At 36.6% G+C, this 14,503-nt stretch overlaps 1 protein-coding gene across 3 annotated transcripts in view; it reads right to left on the bottom strand.

Moving 5' to 3' along the window:
- The window catches only part of opcml (opioid binding protein/cell adhesion molecule-like), a 241,499-nt gene that overhangs the window by 28,115 nt on the left and 198,881 nt on the right, over positions 1 to 14,503 (bottom strand). For all 3 annotated transcript variants that reach the window (XM_008332464.3, XM_025065506.1, XM_008332463.3), the window contains one exon: positions 6,023 to 6,148. In XM_008332464.3, the coding sequence (XP_008330686.1) occupies positions 6,023 to 6,148 (126 nt within the window). The remainder of the gene's footprint in view (positions 1 to 6,022; positions 6,149 to 14,503) is intronic.

A 14,503-nucleotide genomic window follows, 5' to 3' on the forward strand; every position in this document is an offset into this window, starting at 1 on the left:
AAGGGATTTGCTTAAAGGTAGTTACTTTAAATACCATACGATTATGGTTTAATTTGATGGTATACATTAATTAAGAGGTAATATAATTATATCTATATTATTATATTTGTAAGCCAGAGAGTCATATTCTGATGATTCTTCAGCCACTTGACATCCTCTGTAAGGTTATGATGGTTTTTAGGAATGCTCTGATACTGGTACCTGTATTAGTGTTGTTCAGGTACTTTATTTTTTATTTTAACCAATATTATTTCTCACTCCTTTCTATATCTAAATATTATATAAATATATCATTAAAACATGCATAATTAATTTATATTATCTGTTTCTACATATTTTTACATTACAAGTAAGAGATTTCATGTGTGAAACTATACATTATTATCTATCCTTTACAACAATATTAAAATATTTTGAACAATCACTTGATAACATTGTACCTCTCTAACACAGTATTCACATTTGTTCCTGATATTCCTACACACCGTATCTAAGACAGTGCCGGAGCGCCCTGCATATTTCATCTGGAACACTTATTTCTGATACATTTTGAATAGAATATGACAGTTGGGTTTGAAGCTATTTTTTTTTAATAAAGTAAAAACTAGTTCAATGTCAAAGCAAAGAGAACCTACCATGTTATTTTACACACAGTATGTTTCAGATGACAAGAAAAATTAGACCATCTGCTTGCTTAAATATAGAGGTAGGTGTTTATAGTTATAGGACAACATAAAAACTGCAAAAATATAGTCAAACTTTTAGTTTTTAACTTTTTTAAATTATGTGAAAAAACAGCGAACTGCATGTACCTGATTCTGGTGGCAGAATGTAAACTTGATTTCACAGGCGAGGATTTTTGACCATAATTAACAAGTAGCTCAGTTCGCTAGAAGCGCAGTCTACTCAGAATTGATGAACCTCATGCTAGCCGCCTGGGGCCTCTGACATTAGTCAAGCACTGTCAAAGTGAGCTGTGGCAGTTAAAATAAGATCCTTCAAAAGTCTCTTTCTTCAGTGGGGAGCCCTTTTAATATTCCATCTGATTTTGATGGTAAATCTGACCATATTTCAAGTGTTTAATCAACAGTTGTCCCCTGAAGGGGTGTGGTGCAATAATACTGAGTATAAGTGTATTTTAATTGTTTGGATGAGTAGCTAACACTACTCTGAGCAAGACCATCGACTTGATGATCAATTCTACCTTGACATCAGACTTGATTTCTTTCAAAAAGTAAATGCAGATTTGTTCAAGTAGCTATTTAATGCAGCCACAATGTAATACAAAGTTTGGGTTATTGATAGTTGTTATGGATTATTTATAGGCTAATGTTGCTTTATTTTTTATATATTACATTAATATATAAAAAAACTTGATTTCCTTCCATAATAAACTGATAGAGTGGTGTGCCGTGTTTCCTAACTGTAAGGTTTCAAGCTAAAAGCGAATTAAACATTTTGATATTCCCAAAAAAGATAAAAAATATATTTAAATTAGAGACACAGCAATAATGAGTACTTTTTTCAGTATTAGGAGAATATTTCAATCAAATACTCATACTCACTTGTTTGTGGAAAGCAGGAGAAAGTAAATGAAATGACAATGAAATGTACTACGGCTGTAAAAGCTCTGCTCACTTTCTGTTCAGCTCAGGCTACGTAGAAGATTAATTATGCAAAAGGTTAATTTTCTTATCTTGAATTTTAATCATCATTTTCCACTAAGCCCTGTCCGCTATAGTAAATCACCCTCTCAGGTAATGGCATATTTATTGAAACCCAACATAAAGAAGTATTGGTACTTGATATCAGTGCTTAGACAAATGGGAAAAAAAGTATCGCATCTCATATCTTGTTAAAATCTGGTATACACCTATGTGTTACTACCTTGAAAATAAATGACTTTAACTTTTATTATATACAAATCTTTTTTTCTAACCAAGGGACTTAGGGACCAAAGTATAACAACCCATTTTGTAGACCAACCCTTATTTGCCTGCTAATGTAAAATCTTTAATTTAGAGTGGAATAGAGAATACAAAATCTCACTTATCTTTAAATTTGAGGAATAATAATGCTTTTGATCAAACAGGCTCGTGTCTATTACTCTGACAGTTTGCATGAAAGCCTTTTCTCTTTTCTCTCTAAAAGCGACGTGTGAAGTGTCACGCCATGTCATGTTTTTTCCTCTTCTCCATCTTTCAGGCCCACACCTGCACGCACGTTTCGCCTCAATCCTTTTTTTAGCAGTGTCAGCAGGCATCGCTGTACTATTGTTTTTACTAGGGAACAACATCAGCGCAAATACACCGTGTCACTTCATCTCGACTGTGTAACATTATGATGGCACTCACCGGGAGACTAATCACAAATCAAACTGACATATGTTTGTGCAGTTGTGTGTCTGTAAGTCATGCTCAGCTGCCAATTTATTCAGAAGTGTGGCCTTCATGTGCCGTGTAGACTTTTTTCCCTCACTATTTATCTGTCAGGGCTTCAAATCACAAAACACACCAGAAATGGCATGAAAGAAAAATGGGAGAAAACTGTTTTGTAAACATAGAAATAGATATTTCACAAAAGTTGACATTATTTAGCAAAGTTAAATCAGTTTTGAGAACAGGAGAGAATTGTGGTTACTGGGCTGTGGCTGTAACACTAATAATGCCTTATTGACCTTGCTGGTAAACTTACTGTTAGTGACTAATAAAAGCACATTCCCAGACTGCTCCTGCATGGCAGAGACGTAAAGCTCATAAATTGACATAATCATTGATCTTTTTACTCTTCTAATGGCATTTACCAAATGAAAACTGATTCGTTAAATGAGATGGTAAGACATAGGCACACTGGAGGACCTATGTATGAGTATACCTAGTAGTACAAAGTCTATTGGGGGAAATACTAAACAACACTTCAAAAACTGTCACTGTGCTTGGAAGCCAGGGCTTGACCATGCTCATGCCAGGATAAGAATTCCAATGTAATTTTATGTATAACTTTAAGAATGTACAAATACAGCTTCGACGTTACTCAGCTATTAAACCAAAAAAGGTTGTTCAAGGCAATACAGTTATTGACTTGAAAAAGAAAAAAGATTCAATAATTCAATAATCCAGTTAAATACATGTGTACTATTAACCCATGTTTTAGAAATGTGTTTATTATATTGACTTTAAAGAGATGACTTGGCGTTATACCGAGGTTTTCATAGATAACAATAAGGATGTCAAAGACATTTTACTGCACAAGTCACATTAGCTGACTGACAGTCAATGCAAAATACATTTCACCCATTCTACAACATTTGAACGAAAAGTAAATTCATGTGAACAGAGCTTAATGTGAGGAATATTATTTCATATTATTTTACTGGTATTTTTATACAGTTATGGATAACAATACGTGGATTCTTTTTTTAGGAATCTATTCAACAGATTCTTTTTTGGAACAGATTTCCAAAGTAGAACACAATGACAGAGTTTCCTTAATTCATTCACATGAATTAAGTAAACCCAGTGCAGTTTGAAGGCATCAGAATTTCACCAAACAAAGGTGTGACTGACAGAACAACATTGTTATTCCAAGTCCAATGTCACCTCATTCCAAAGAAACAGACAAACAAACAAACAAACACAACAACCTAACACAATCCAGACTTGTGCACAGTAAATTTCAAATATCAGTAAAATTTAACAAAGGCAAAGGAGCTCCGAAGACTAACTCCATTTACTGTAAGAAAAGGTATTTGGTTGTGGTACTGTCTTATGTGACATTGTTGACACTACATAACAGCCTGAGAAGGTCTCACTGTGGCAACTGACAGCAAATGCCAATAAAGGCAGCTCAGTCACTATAACAGTAAAGGAGAGCACACATTACGCACATTACAGCCTTTCAGCCCACAGTCGTTTGAAGAAGGAAAAGGCAGAGTGACATGTTTGAGAGCGCACATTCACCACCTATCCACTTTAATGAGCCTTAATGGGCCACAGGGATCCATACTGCATTGTCCCCCTGAATAAACTGGTCCCCACACCAAATATATCTTATAGTCCTTTTTAGTGGCCAGCTGCTGGAGGTGCGGTGGACACTGCTGAATTATTTATGAAGCTCCCACCGAGTTGAAATGGGGACTGAGGCTTGCGACGTGCAAAATAAAGGTGAGACATAAATTGACAGACTATATATATTAAGTAAACGACCATGGAGGCCGCACGTTTATGGGCTGCTACTCTCTGGGAAGTTCCTATGTCACCATCACTCCAGCAGGATTTATGGGCATGAACTGTAATGCCTCAGTTGCTTAAGAGTGAAATGGCAACATGGCTCGCGTTTCGCTTGGACATGAAATCTGACAGCATCTTTACACTTCAAAGTCAAGCTAAAGTTGGACAGTGCAGCTGTACATTTCCTCGTTCCTCAGGGTTCCAACTTGTGAACTGACTACTGACTATACTACACATACACACACTAATGCAGTGATTTAGGATGACAATGAATTCCTATTATTGTTATTTTTTTTGCAAATTAGATAATAATAAACTCTGTATATCTAATAATAAATTCATATTTAATAATAAATAAATAATGATAATACTACATTTCTGCATATTTAAACAGACAGAGTCAGACAAGAAAATATATTTAAATTAACAAAAGAAAATAATTGTTAACATTACTGCAATACAAAACCTTTTGTTCTAAATTTGAAAAACATTCTGTTCCTGGTTGAATATTGATTTTCCTAATTATCTATATTGATTCATATGTGATATGATGACATTTCCTTACTTTTGTGAAAAAACAAAATCAGTTAGTAGTTCAGCTTAAAGATTTGTCTAACTTTCAACAACAAAGTTACTAAGTAGGATATCATTTGACCAATGGGATGATGCAGCTGGCAGCAGCTGATGTTATATATAACCTGCTGGATCCAGATATTACCTAGTGAACCAAGTCACAGCTGCTTACTGAGCATAAAGTACATGTAACGCTGGCAGCTACACAGCGAAACCTATGGAGACAGAGTTTCTCAGTCAGGACCTCAGTGCCAAAACAATTAGAAGACGAACCACAAGTGCATGAATATGTATACCAGCAGCCAGCAGCCGTTTCTGGCACTCCTTCAGACTAACCATAGTAGAATTGACCAAACCTGCTTTTTGGCTATGGGCCAGAAACTGTGGTTAATTGGAGCTGGGTCCTCTGGAACTGCATGTTGTGTTTTAATGACTTATAATCCACTTAGACCAAAAGAGGGAACAAGGTTTGGGCAAATTATCAAAGCCTGAAAATCTTTGGGGTAAAGCCTGTTTTATTACAAGTCTAAATGATTCTTAACCTGCTGGACATACCGTAAAAGGAGACTGTGCACTAGAATGTATTCTATAATCTTAAAAGGTTGGCATTTACATTAGGGAATTTGACGGAGGATTTGACGACAGTTTATAGTGCAATGGTGTCAACACTTTTTTGGCTTGGGAGCTAATATTCCAATGACGATCACTATGTACTTATTGGGCACTTGTCTTAGTGAATGTGGATGAGGGTTAAACATCAACTTTTCTCAAAGACAGTGTGCTTAGTGATAACAAGAATGGACCAGGTACCTCTGGACCAGATATGTATTTTGTTTGTGTTGTGCTAATTTGATGCAGAGAAGGTGCACTATAAATGCAACAGCACCACCATACCTCCACTGGTCCTTTATTTTTTTATACTGTCATTTTTCAATTTCCATGCCTACCAAGCAAATCAAGAGCATGTAGAACTCAAGCCCATTAGTCGCATTTTTTGACAGAGAACGTACTAGGCACAAATGTTCGTGAGATCAACCACAGAGCCAAAATTAAAATAATTTCTATTTTCCATGGTTTACCTTGAGAACAATTGAGCAAAGACAGACAACATTAAACCATAATGTGTCCATTCAGAGCTGTGTCTGACTCTGCTGTTTCAGTTTAACTTAGGTCTTAATGAAATGAAAAGAATTAGGGAAATAAAATATTCCAGGGCTTACCTCTTGGTGAATGATGCTTCCAGATGATGTTGGCCTCAGGTCGACCCACGGCCAAGCACATGAGATTAACATTGCTGCCCTCGTTCACTGTAATATCCTTGGATATGTTGGTGATCCTTGCTGGTACTGAAGGGAAAAAGAGAATCATGATTGATGTTTTGCTCAGGTTAATTAATGACACTATAGCGATGAGGCTGACTCTTCCACATGATCTGAGTAGTGATGAGGTTAAATATAGCCTCTGGGTTTGGGACTCAATTAGACTCAAATTAGCTGAAAAATACGACAATATTCAGGCATGCTTGGTGGTGTTTTACATGACTAACTTCTTTCTTTTTTTTTTCGTTTTTCTCCCTATGTCTTTTGCCAAAGTGCTCATTAGCCAAACACCACTCTTGTTTGGAATATACACCAAGGTTTTATTTGGCTAAGTAAAGCATTGGTATGGGCAATTATAAATAATAACAACAACAGACGAGTTGGGAGTTTATTTTCCTTCAATAAAGGGGGAAAACAACTACATCTGCAACACAGACATATTTTTCTGTACCAAACGTAAAAAGCAATACTACAAAGGTCTTTATGTCTCAAATCCTAAAAACTGTATTAAATATTTGCACTTAGATGTCTACATTTATAACACAATATTAAGACAATTATTATGTACTTTTCTTCTTTTTTTATTATGTTATGACTCTGGCTTCCAAAATGTCGGCTTTTTTTTAAGGATAGCATTGGATTAATTAAAATCAATCATGCTTAATTGTTGATTTAATTACTTGTAATTATTGAGATCAACTCAACTTTCTTGATTATGATTCCTTCATATAAGAGTATAACTCAAAATGTTGCTTCATAAGGTTGCTGGATTACAGTGGCTTGTAGAATGCATTAAGAGTTGCTTTCAAAACTTTTGTGAAGCTGTTATCTTTAACAACATTAATCAGTCTAAAGCCACTTGGAATCCATTTGGCAATTGTGTCAGTCAGCTTGTCACTGGATGTCCGGCTAAAGCCTCCACAAACACTACCGGTGGTTTTAGCTCAAGATGCTTCTTATTTATATTTTCCTATTTTTATTAAACATGTTAATGTTGAAATACATATCACACACAATAGATGTAAACCCATTTGAAAGATGAAGAAATATTGTAAATATTAACAGAGGAAAAATGGCATGCAACAATTATAAAAAGTGAAAATGTGAAAAAACACAGTACTGCAATATTTATGAATTCTTTAACTCCCTACTAAATATATATAAGATTTCTGGCTCCTGATTGGACAAAGTGATACAGCAGCTTTAGGGGTCAGGTTAAAATAAAATAGCCATTATGATTTTACTGCCAAGGGGAAGATCACTTTATGTGATTTTAAACTGTCATGAAATGTAAAACAAATGCATTGCTGAGTTTAACGAGCCAAACACAACTAGTTTATAATACATTAAATAAAACAGGACGAGGCTGTTAAACTTTCCAACAGATTTCCTGCCAAATTCAATGGAGAGACTCATGTACGACGGCTTTCTGTTTGGACAAATTAAACTGTTGCCACTCAACTGATGTGGTAATGATTCGACAAGAATCAAATGCAACATGTGGCGCCTTAAAGAGGCACCACAGCACCAGTGTAGAGGGGTGAAGCTGGGTGGTTTAAGGACACAGCAGGTGCCACTTTCTCAGTCGCACTGACCTCTGGCAGAGATGAATGAATAAGCATCTGTGTGCAGAGCTGGTGATGGCTCCTCCAGCTTGATAATGCCAGGAGCCAGGTGATTAAAAACACAGCTCCCCTGCCACCGGGGATGCTGGTGGTGGATGTGACTGGGTGCCTAAGGACATGTCAGTCTTCATGTAGGCACAGTCGGCCAGTTCCAAACAGTAATGAATTAGAAAATGGAATCAAAGGGGAAAGGGATGCTCTGCCTGGGTGTTTATTTAACATCAGGTCTGATATAAAGGCATCTCTTTTTGTGATGTTTGTTTTTGTTACCTGCCAGAATAGAATGATATTCCCATATTTTATGGGAACATGATACACTGAAAACTGCAAAATACAGTTTCGACTTTGACGACAAACAACCATTTACAGTAAAATTTACACCTAAATTGACCATTTAGTGCAAACAATTAGCTTTGTAGACTGTGAGGAAACTGTAGTACATGGAGAAACCCATGCACACGTGAACACATGCAAACTCTATACAGAAAGACCAACTAGTGATGGACAATGTAGAGATTTTACCTTGTTACAGAGGTGCCTAAGGATGGTAGAAATCACAACTGGCAAGTTATTGTAAGGTAGATAGATGGGTACGCTGAGGGCACAGTGTCGACAGTGACATTGATATTAGGGTTTTAAAGGCAGCTTATTAGACCTAAAGACAATTATGAAAAAAATCTCAGTTACATTCCGTGTGTCAGTGGTTATCATTAATTTAGAGGAAAGCCTACACCAGGAGGCTTGACAAAAAAGAGATCCAAACCTTTCTGCTTGGGTACTGTGATAAAACACTTTTGTGCCTGCTCACACTTTGCTGAGATACAAATAAACTAGGTTAGATTTTCCCGCTGCTTGGTATAAAAGACACATGCAGTAACACTTGCCTTCGAACTGCCAAGTGTACTCAGTTCAAAGACAGTGCTCATATGGGACCCACTGCATCTTGTTTCCGCATCCAGTCAAATGTAATGACAGCAGCAAAAAAGTGAAACCGAACGGCTGGGTATGATGCACTGCAACAATATATTTTCTTGTGATCAGCATGAGAAGTGCACAACACAAATCTTGGCTGAGGTAGCATGGTTTTAAATTACCCATTAGTCCAGACCTCCAGCCATGTAATATTATCAATGATAAGTTGACAGGGAGAGAAGATAGAAGTTGCCTGTTGGACTTTCTTTTAATATTTCCCGCAATATCGACAACATAAAACCTTAAGATTATAAACAAAACCCGTTATTTATAATGTTATTTATTAAAACTCGCCAATATTGTTGCCAACCTCTCCATGCTGCCAAAGGTCACAGCTAGAGCTGGAGCCATGTCTATCTGAAAGTGATTGTAAAAAGATATATAATATAAAATGAAATGATCATTTGCCATAAAAACTTAATAAAAGACTGAAATGTCTGATGACTGAAGAGATGTGAATAAATGAGCCTCGATGCAGTTGACAGGATCCTTTGCTTTCACTGTATATTGTTTGAAAACATTTTTTTTTTATTCTAAGTAAAAGGAATATTTTGAGTCCGACCTTCAATACACAAAGGCTGCTAGAAGCCTGAAAGCATTTCTTAGAAATACGTAGAGCAGGTAGAACTATTACACTGTGTGGATACATTTACATTCATGCATTTAGTGGACACTTTTATGCAAAGCGACTTACAGAGGAGGATTAACATTATCAAGCATGTATCCCTCTGGGAATAGAACCCAGGCCTCTCTGTTTCCGAGGCAGGCATGCTAAGTGCTACACTATGGAACCTAACTATGGATACACAAAAGGCAGGGAAAAAGTATTAAATAATTGCGGTAAAATTGAGTGTCAATGTTTTCTTTGCCAAACTAAAATTTTCAAATGTGATGTTGTCAGCCATATATCCTCTTCAATAGACTACAAGACTATGCCATACACAAGTCCTTCATTTATCTCCTACCACTTAATCCTAATCAGGGTCACAGGGGGAACTGGAGCAAATCCCAGCAGTCATCATGGGAGAGTGATGTACACGTAGTATATTTTTGCCAGTCCAACACATGTATACAGGCACATGTTTAAAAGTCAATACTGTTAGTCAGTTAGTTAGTTTATTGTATACTATTTGCATCGTCCAATGGCTAATCGTTGCTCCAATACACAGTCGATATGCACGATGTTATTCACACACTGTGGAGAAACATTTCCAAAAGACCTCAAGGTTAAAGAAAATGCCTCAAGACCCTGCCTGCATTTATAGACAATAGAAAGACCCTTAAAATGCAGAGTGATGACTAAAATCCACCAAATTTATGAAGCAAAATGCTTTTTAATATTTGGATTAGTCACAAAAAAAAACAGTTGCTTTTTGTCTAATGATTAATCCACAGCTACTCTGTGATTAAAATTTTAAATAGCTTGATATTAAAAATAAATTCAACAAAAATACAATTATTACTAAGTAGATGCAAAGATTGTCATCCTGTCAGTGTGTTCTCAGTGTACTCTGTTCATTACTTGTCCAGCAGAGCCAACGATCAATTGCACAACAGAATAGATCTTGTGACTAAATCTAGTCCCATAAGGAGGATGTTGCCAATCAATCACTGGAGCTAAAAGATCAGAATCAGATTGACACCCAGCACGAGACTCCGGAGCTGGAGCGGAGCATCAGTGTATTACGCCCACATGCTCAAAATATCAGGTTAAACCTTGTACATAGGATGACTTTGGCTACAAAGACACACGGGTTACTGTCGTTGTGTTTGGCAAAGGTCAAGCAAATGATCCTCCTTGTAAACTGAGACTGTGATATAAAAATACACACAATTAAGATTGTGACAGAACATGTAAAACCTCATGTAAAACCAGTGGACAAGCTAGTTTCTTGTTCTGTTGTTTTTTGTTTGTTTGTCTATTTAATGAAAATCTTTTTTTGTGTCTTTTCTTTAAACGCTGATTCAGTTTTTTCATTTTGGTTTAATTGTAACATAGTAACCTTACATATTAAGGTTATTGTAGAGACTACATCCAGAAGGCGCCAGTGCAGGGCAGGACTTGATAGTGACAATAAACTACATTAACCTCAAAATGCCAGGTGTATACAGGGCCTATTCAGACAACACTGCTGCAGACAAGGCTGAATTAATATGCCAGGAGAGTGATGTTTCTTTGATGGAAACAGCCAATACTGCAAAATGTCATTCGAGCTGAGGCAGCAGCTGAAGTTTTGTCTTTTGATCTGTCGCAGCACAGACATGACTTTTCAAAGGATGTTCTAGCAAAGACAATAAAGGTGTCGAAAACCCTGTGCTTGCAAATAGTGATCTTTTTGGGCCGAGGAAGTCGACTGTTCAGACTCAACCATCCCAGTTACTGTAAAGACTTGAATTCTCTGATAAGAAGTTCACCTGACCTTACATCTAAGGTCAGGAACTCAAATTGTTCTGGTGTCAGTTATAGTTTTAGTAGTAAACGTTCACGTTATTTACTTTAATTTATATTTATTTTAATTGAAAACCTTTATCCAAAATTTACTGACACAAGATGAAGAAAATAATTCACCGTAATGGGATTGACAGTTGGATCATCCATTAGGAATCGCAACCACGGGGTGTTATTGACAATCACAATAGGCGACTGACAGCTTGAGGTCTGTGATGTTATCTTGTCACTGTCGGTGTCAGTCACATGTGGTGACCAATAATATTTCTTCTCATCTTGAACCAAAAGATCACTGGGGATTTGCTGTTGAGAAAGGTCTGACAAATAGTTTAAATCCAGCACAGACCTTTAAATAAAAATAATTTAAATATATTGCATCATCTAGAATCAAGCCATACTTTAAGGAGCTCTATGACTTTTATATTTTTATTGCTTTAAGAAAATTGGTATAACGTTTTTGCTCAGATTAACAGACAAACTGGTTTCCAAAGGAAGACATTTTTGCCAACACAGTCAGCTGGCCCATATTTTCTGGTAGAGTGTCTTTTTTGAAACGTTGGTACCTAACAATTTACCTAACCTAAAACAACCTTCCAGTATCTGCATAGCAACATCACTGTATCAAAACTGTTGTAAAAAACAGTGGGGGGAAAAAGTAAATAAATAAATAAAAATAAAGTGAAATCGGGACCACCCCTGAGGGCGAACAAGCTCTTTAAAATGTGTTGCACAAGTAAAGCTTATAGACTCACTCTACAATACCAGTTATCCTAATGTTGTGGAATATTTCAATTGCCTCATTACTTGCTTTTTGTGAGAAAAGGAGACTCCACACACTCTTTAATGAGCCCCGGGGCTTATTAGACCAGGAGTGAATTGAACTAAAAGGACCGACGCTCCACTCTGTAGCAGAGACAGTCTTTGCCCTAATCAGAAAAACACAGAGCTGCAACATTACACTTGATGAAACTAACTGGGATAATCCTGTAGTCCATCCAGGCTACTTTGTGAGTGAACTGAACAACATTTACTTTCCCACTGTTGGAATGAACATGTACAAAGAAAACGTGTCAGGGGTCACTGCAGCAAAAGTCTTCAGTATCTTTGTTGGTATGTATTGTGCCACAAGACTAGCAGTCTTTGTTGGCTATTCTTTTATTGCAATTTGTAATAATATTCACATAAATTCTCAGCTTAAGGGAGGATTAAAGGGGGACAAAAATAATAATAGAAGTAAAACACAGTAAATAAATTAATTGCACAATAAATCATCAAGCAAAGACTTTCTTTAATGCAAAGTTATAAGTGAACCTTAAGTGGATGTCCTTGTTTTGTTTAACACTGTATCAAGCTATTGTATATAAACAGTGCACCCTCTGAATTCTGATTTAGACTCCAGGACTCAGGAAACTAATTAAACAGTACATTAAACTGTACATCCACTGCACTCTACGTGCTGTGCATGCTGTATTTCGGTGGGCATCTTCTGTCCGCGCACTCAATTTTTACATTAACAAGGCCAAAGTGCTGACACTCAGAGGAGTGTTTCAATTTGAATGCGGGAGGATTCCAAAGGTGCTGTCACATTCTTGGCAGTGAAAGCTGTTCGCCGAGTGTCTCCGCTGAAACTGTTTTTAACCACTCTGTCCTTTGGGACTTAGGACAGTGCATTTTAATATGTGTGTGTGTTTGTGTTTGAAATATAGAGCTGTACAGTGTATAGAGTCTGAGGACCTCCATCGTCTGGCTGTTGGCGACAAAAGTGTCGGAGAGCTCGATAAAACAATGAGGTCTTAGCACCGCTCTGCTCAATAATTCAAATCCCCTATTGAGAGGCACGCGTGTAAGTGCAACGATAATGACATTTGCATTTCACAGATGGCATTTTAATTAATCACCAATCAATACGAGTGCCTCTTATTACATTGTTGTCTGCCTGCAACTAACAGCTCAATAATTTAGCAGGAGTGCAAAGGGATCCAAGCCTAACAAAGTGGTAGAGTGTGCTCTCCATCAGAACGATTTTCACCTGGAAACTGCTGACATTTATCCCTCACATCTGTGTTACAGCTGCGGCTGTGTTTTTCCTTCACCAGAAATGTAGAAAAAAAAAAGCTCAGCGAGAGAGCATACCTGGGAGGTAACAAACAACTGTTTTGTTTTTTATGTATTTATATTTAATTTTTATCCATGACGACTTGATTAAATGGTATCACTACTGCTGTCAGATTGTAGAAGGCCTCTTAAATGAACATAACATCACCAGCATGTCATTTTATGTCTAGGTTTACATATTTACACTATGTTGAGTTTGGAATGTTTCATTTAGGAACACCAAAAAAATATACTTTAACGTCTGGACTGCTCAGATGCACCATATGATGCCTTCAGTAATATCTGTGTCTGTGTGCTGGGACAACATCCTTAATGACTAATGACTAAACACAAACGTTTAGTTCTTTCCTGGCAAAATATATGTTGTGGAAGAAACTTTTTTTGTAAACTAGTGAAAAAAAACTAATCATGTTCAACCCCCTTGCCAAGGAGACAGCTGGGGAATATGTACTCAATAACAAAACATCTGATACTGTATGTATGCACATGTTCATCTGATACTGCGTGTTTGTGCAACAGATTGGCGCCAGCTCTGTGCATGATGAAAATATCTTATGACTCGATGAGAGGAAAAAAAAACAGATGTCTAAAAAAACATAGCTGTAATGTCCTTTTTTAAATTTTCATAATTTTAATACTTATTACTACTTATAGTAAATACTTTGTCTGTGACAGAAGGCACTCTGAGCATGGGAACTCCAAATCCAAATAACAACTTATTTTCTTTGGGTCACAAGAGGTTAAGTTAAAACCAAAACACAGTTACAATAGTTAAAACATATTTCTGCAACTACAACACCAGACTTGGGTTGATAATCTTTCTAAGGCTAATGTACGAATGGTTTGACTAAATATGACTTGACTATTGTAGGACACATTTATGTCCACTAGTGGTGGAGATCTGGTGTTTTTTTTAGTTCATAGCTTCTACACTGTGGAATAAACTGTCTTCTAACATTGAACATTGAACAGACAGCTTTGCTTTCACTTTTTAAAACACATATTTCTCAGAAATGGTGTAGTCTACTTTTATGTCTGTTTTTTTTAACCATCATTCATGCCTTGTTTTATGTCTTTTAAATATGCGTCCATTCAGTTCTTTTTGATTGTGCTCAATAAATTTGATTACCGTAGGATTTGAAATCCAGCCAAAAAATTTCAAATAGATGAGAGAATTATTTCACAACAGGTTGTTCTGATTGCCATCAGATAGTGGCTGAT

This window comes from Cynoglossus semilaevis, chromosome 19, assembly GCF_000523025.1.
Source record: "Cynoglossus semilaevis isolate Cse_v1.0 chromosome 19, Cse_v1.0, whole genome shotgun sequence".
NCBI classification, from domain to species: domain Eukaryota; kingdom Metazoa; phylum Chordata; class Actinopteri; order Pleuronectiformes; family Cynoglossidae; genus Cynoglossus; species Cynoglossus semilaevis.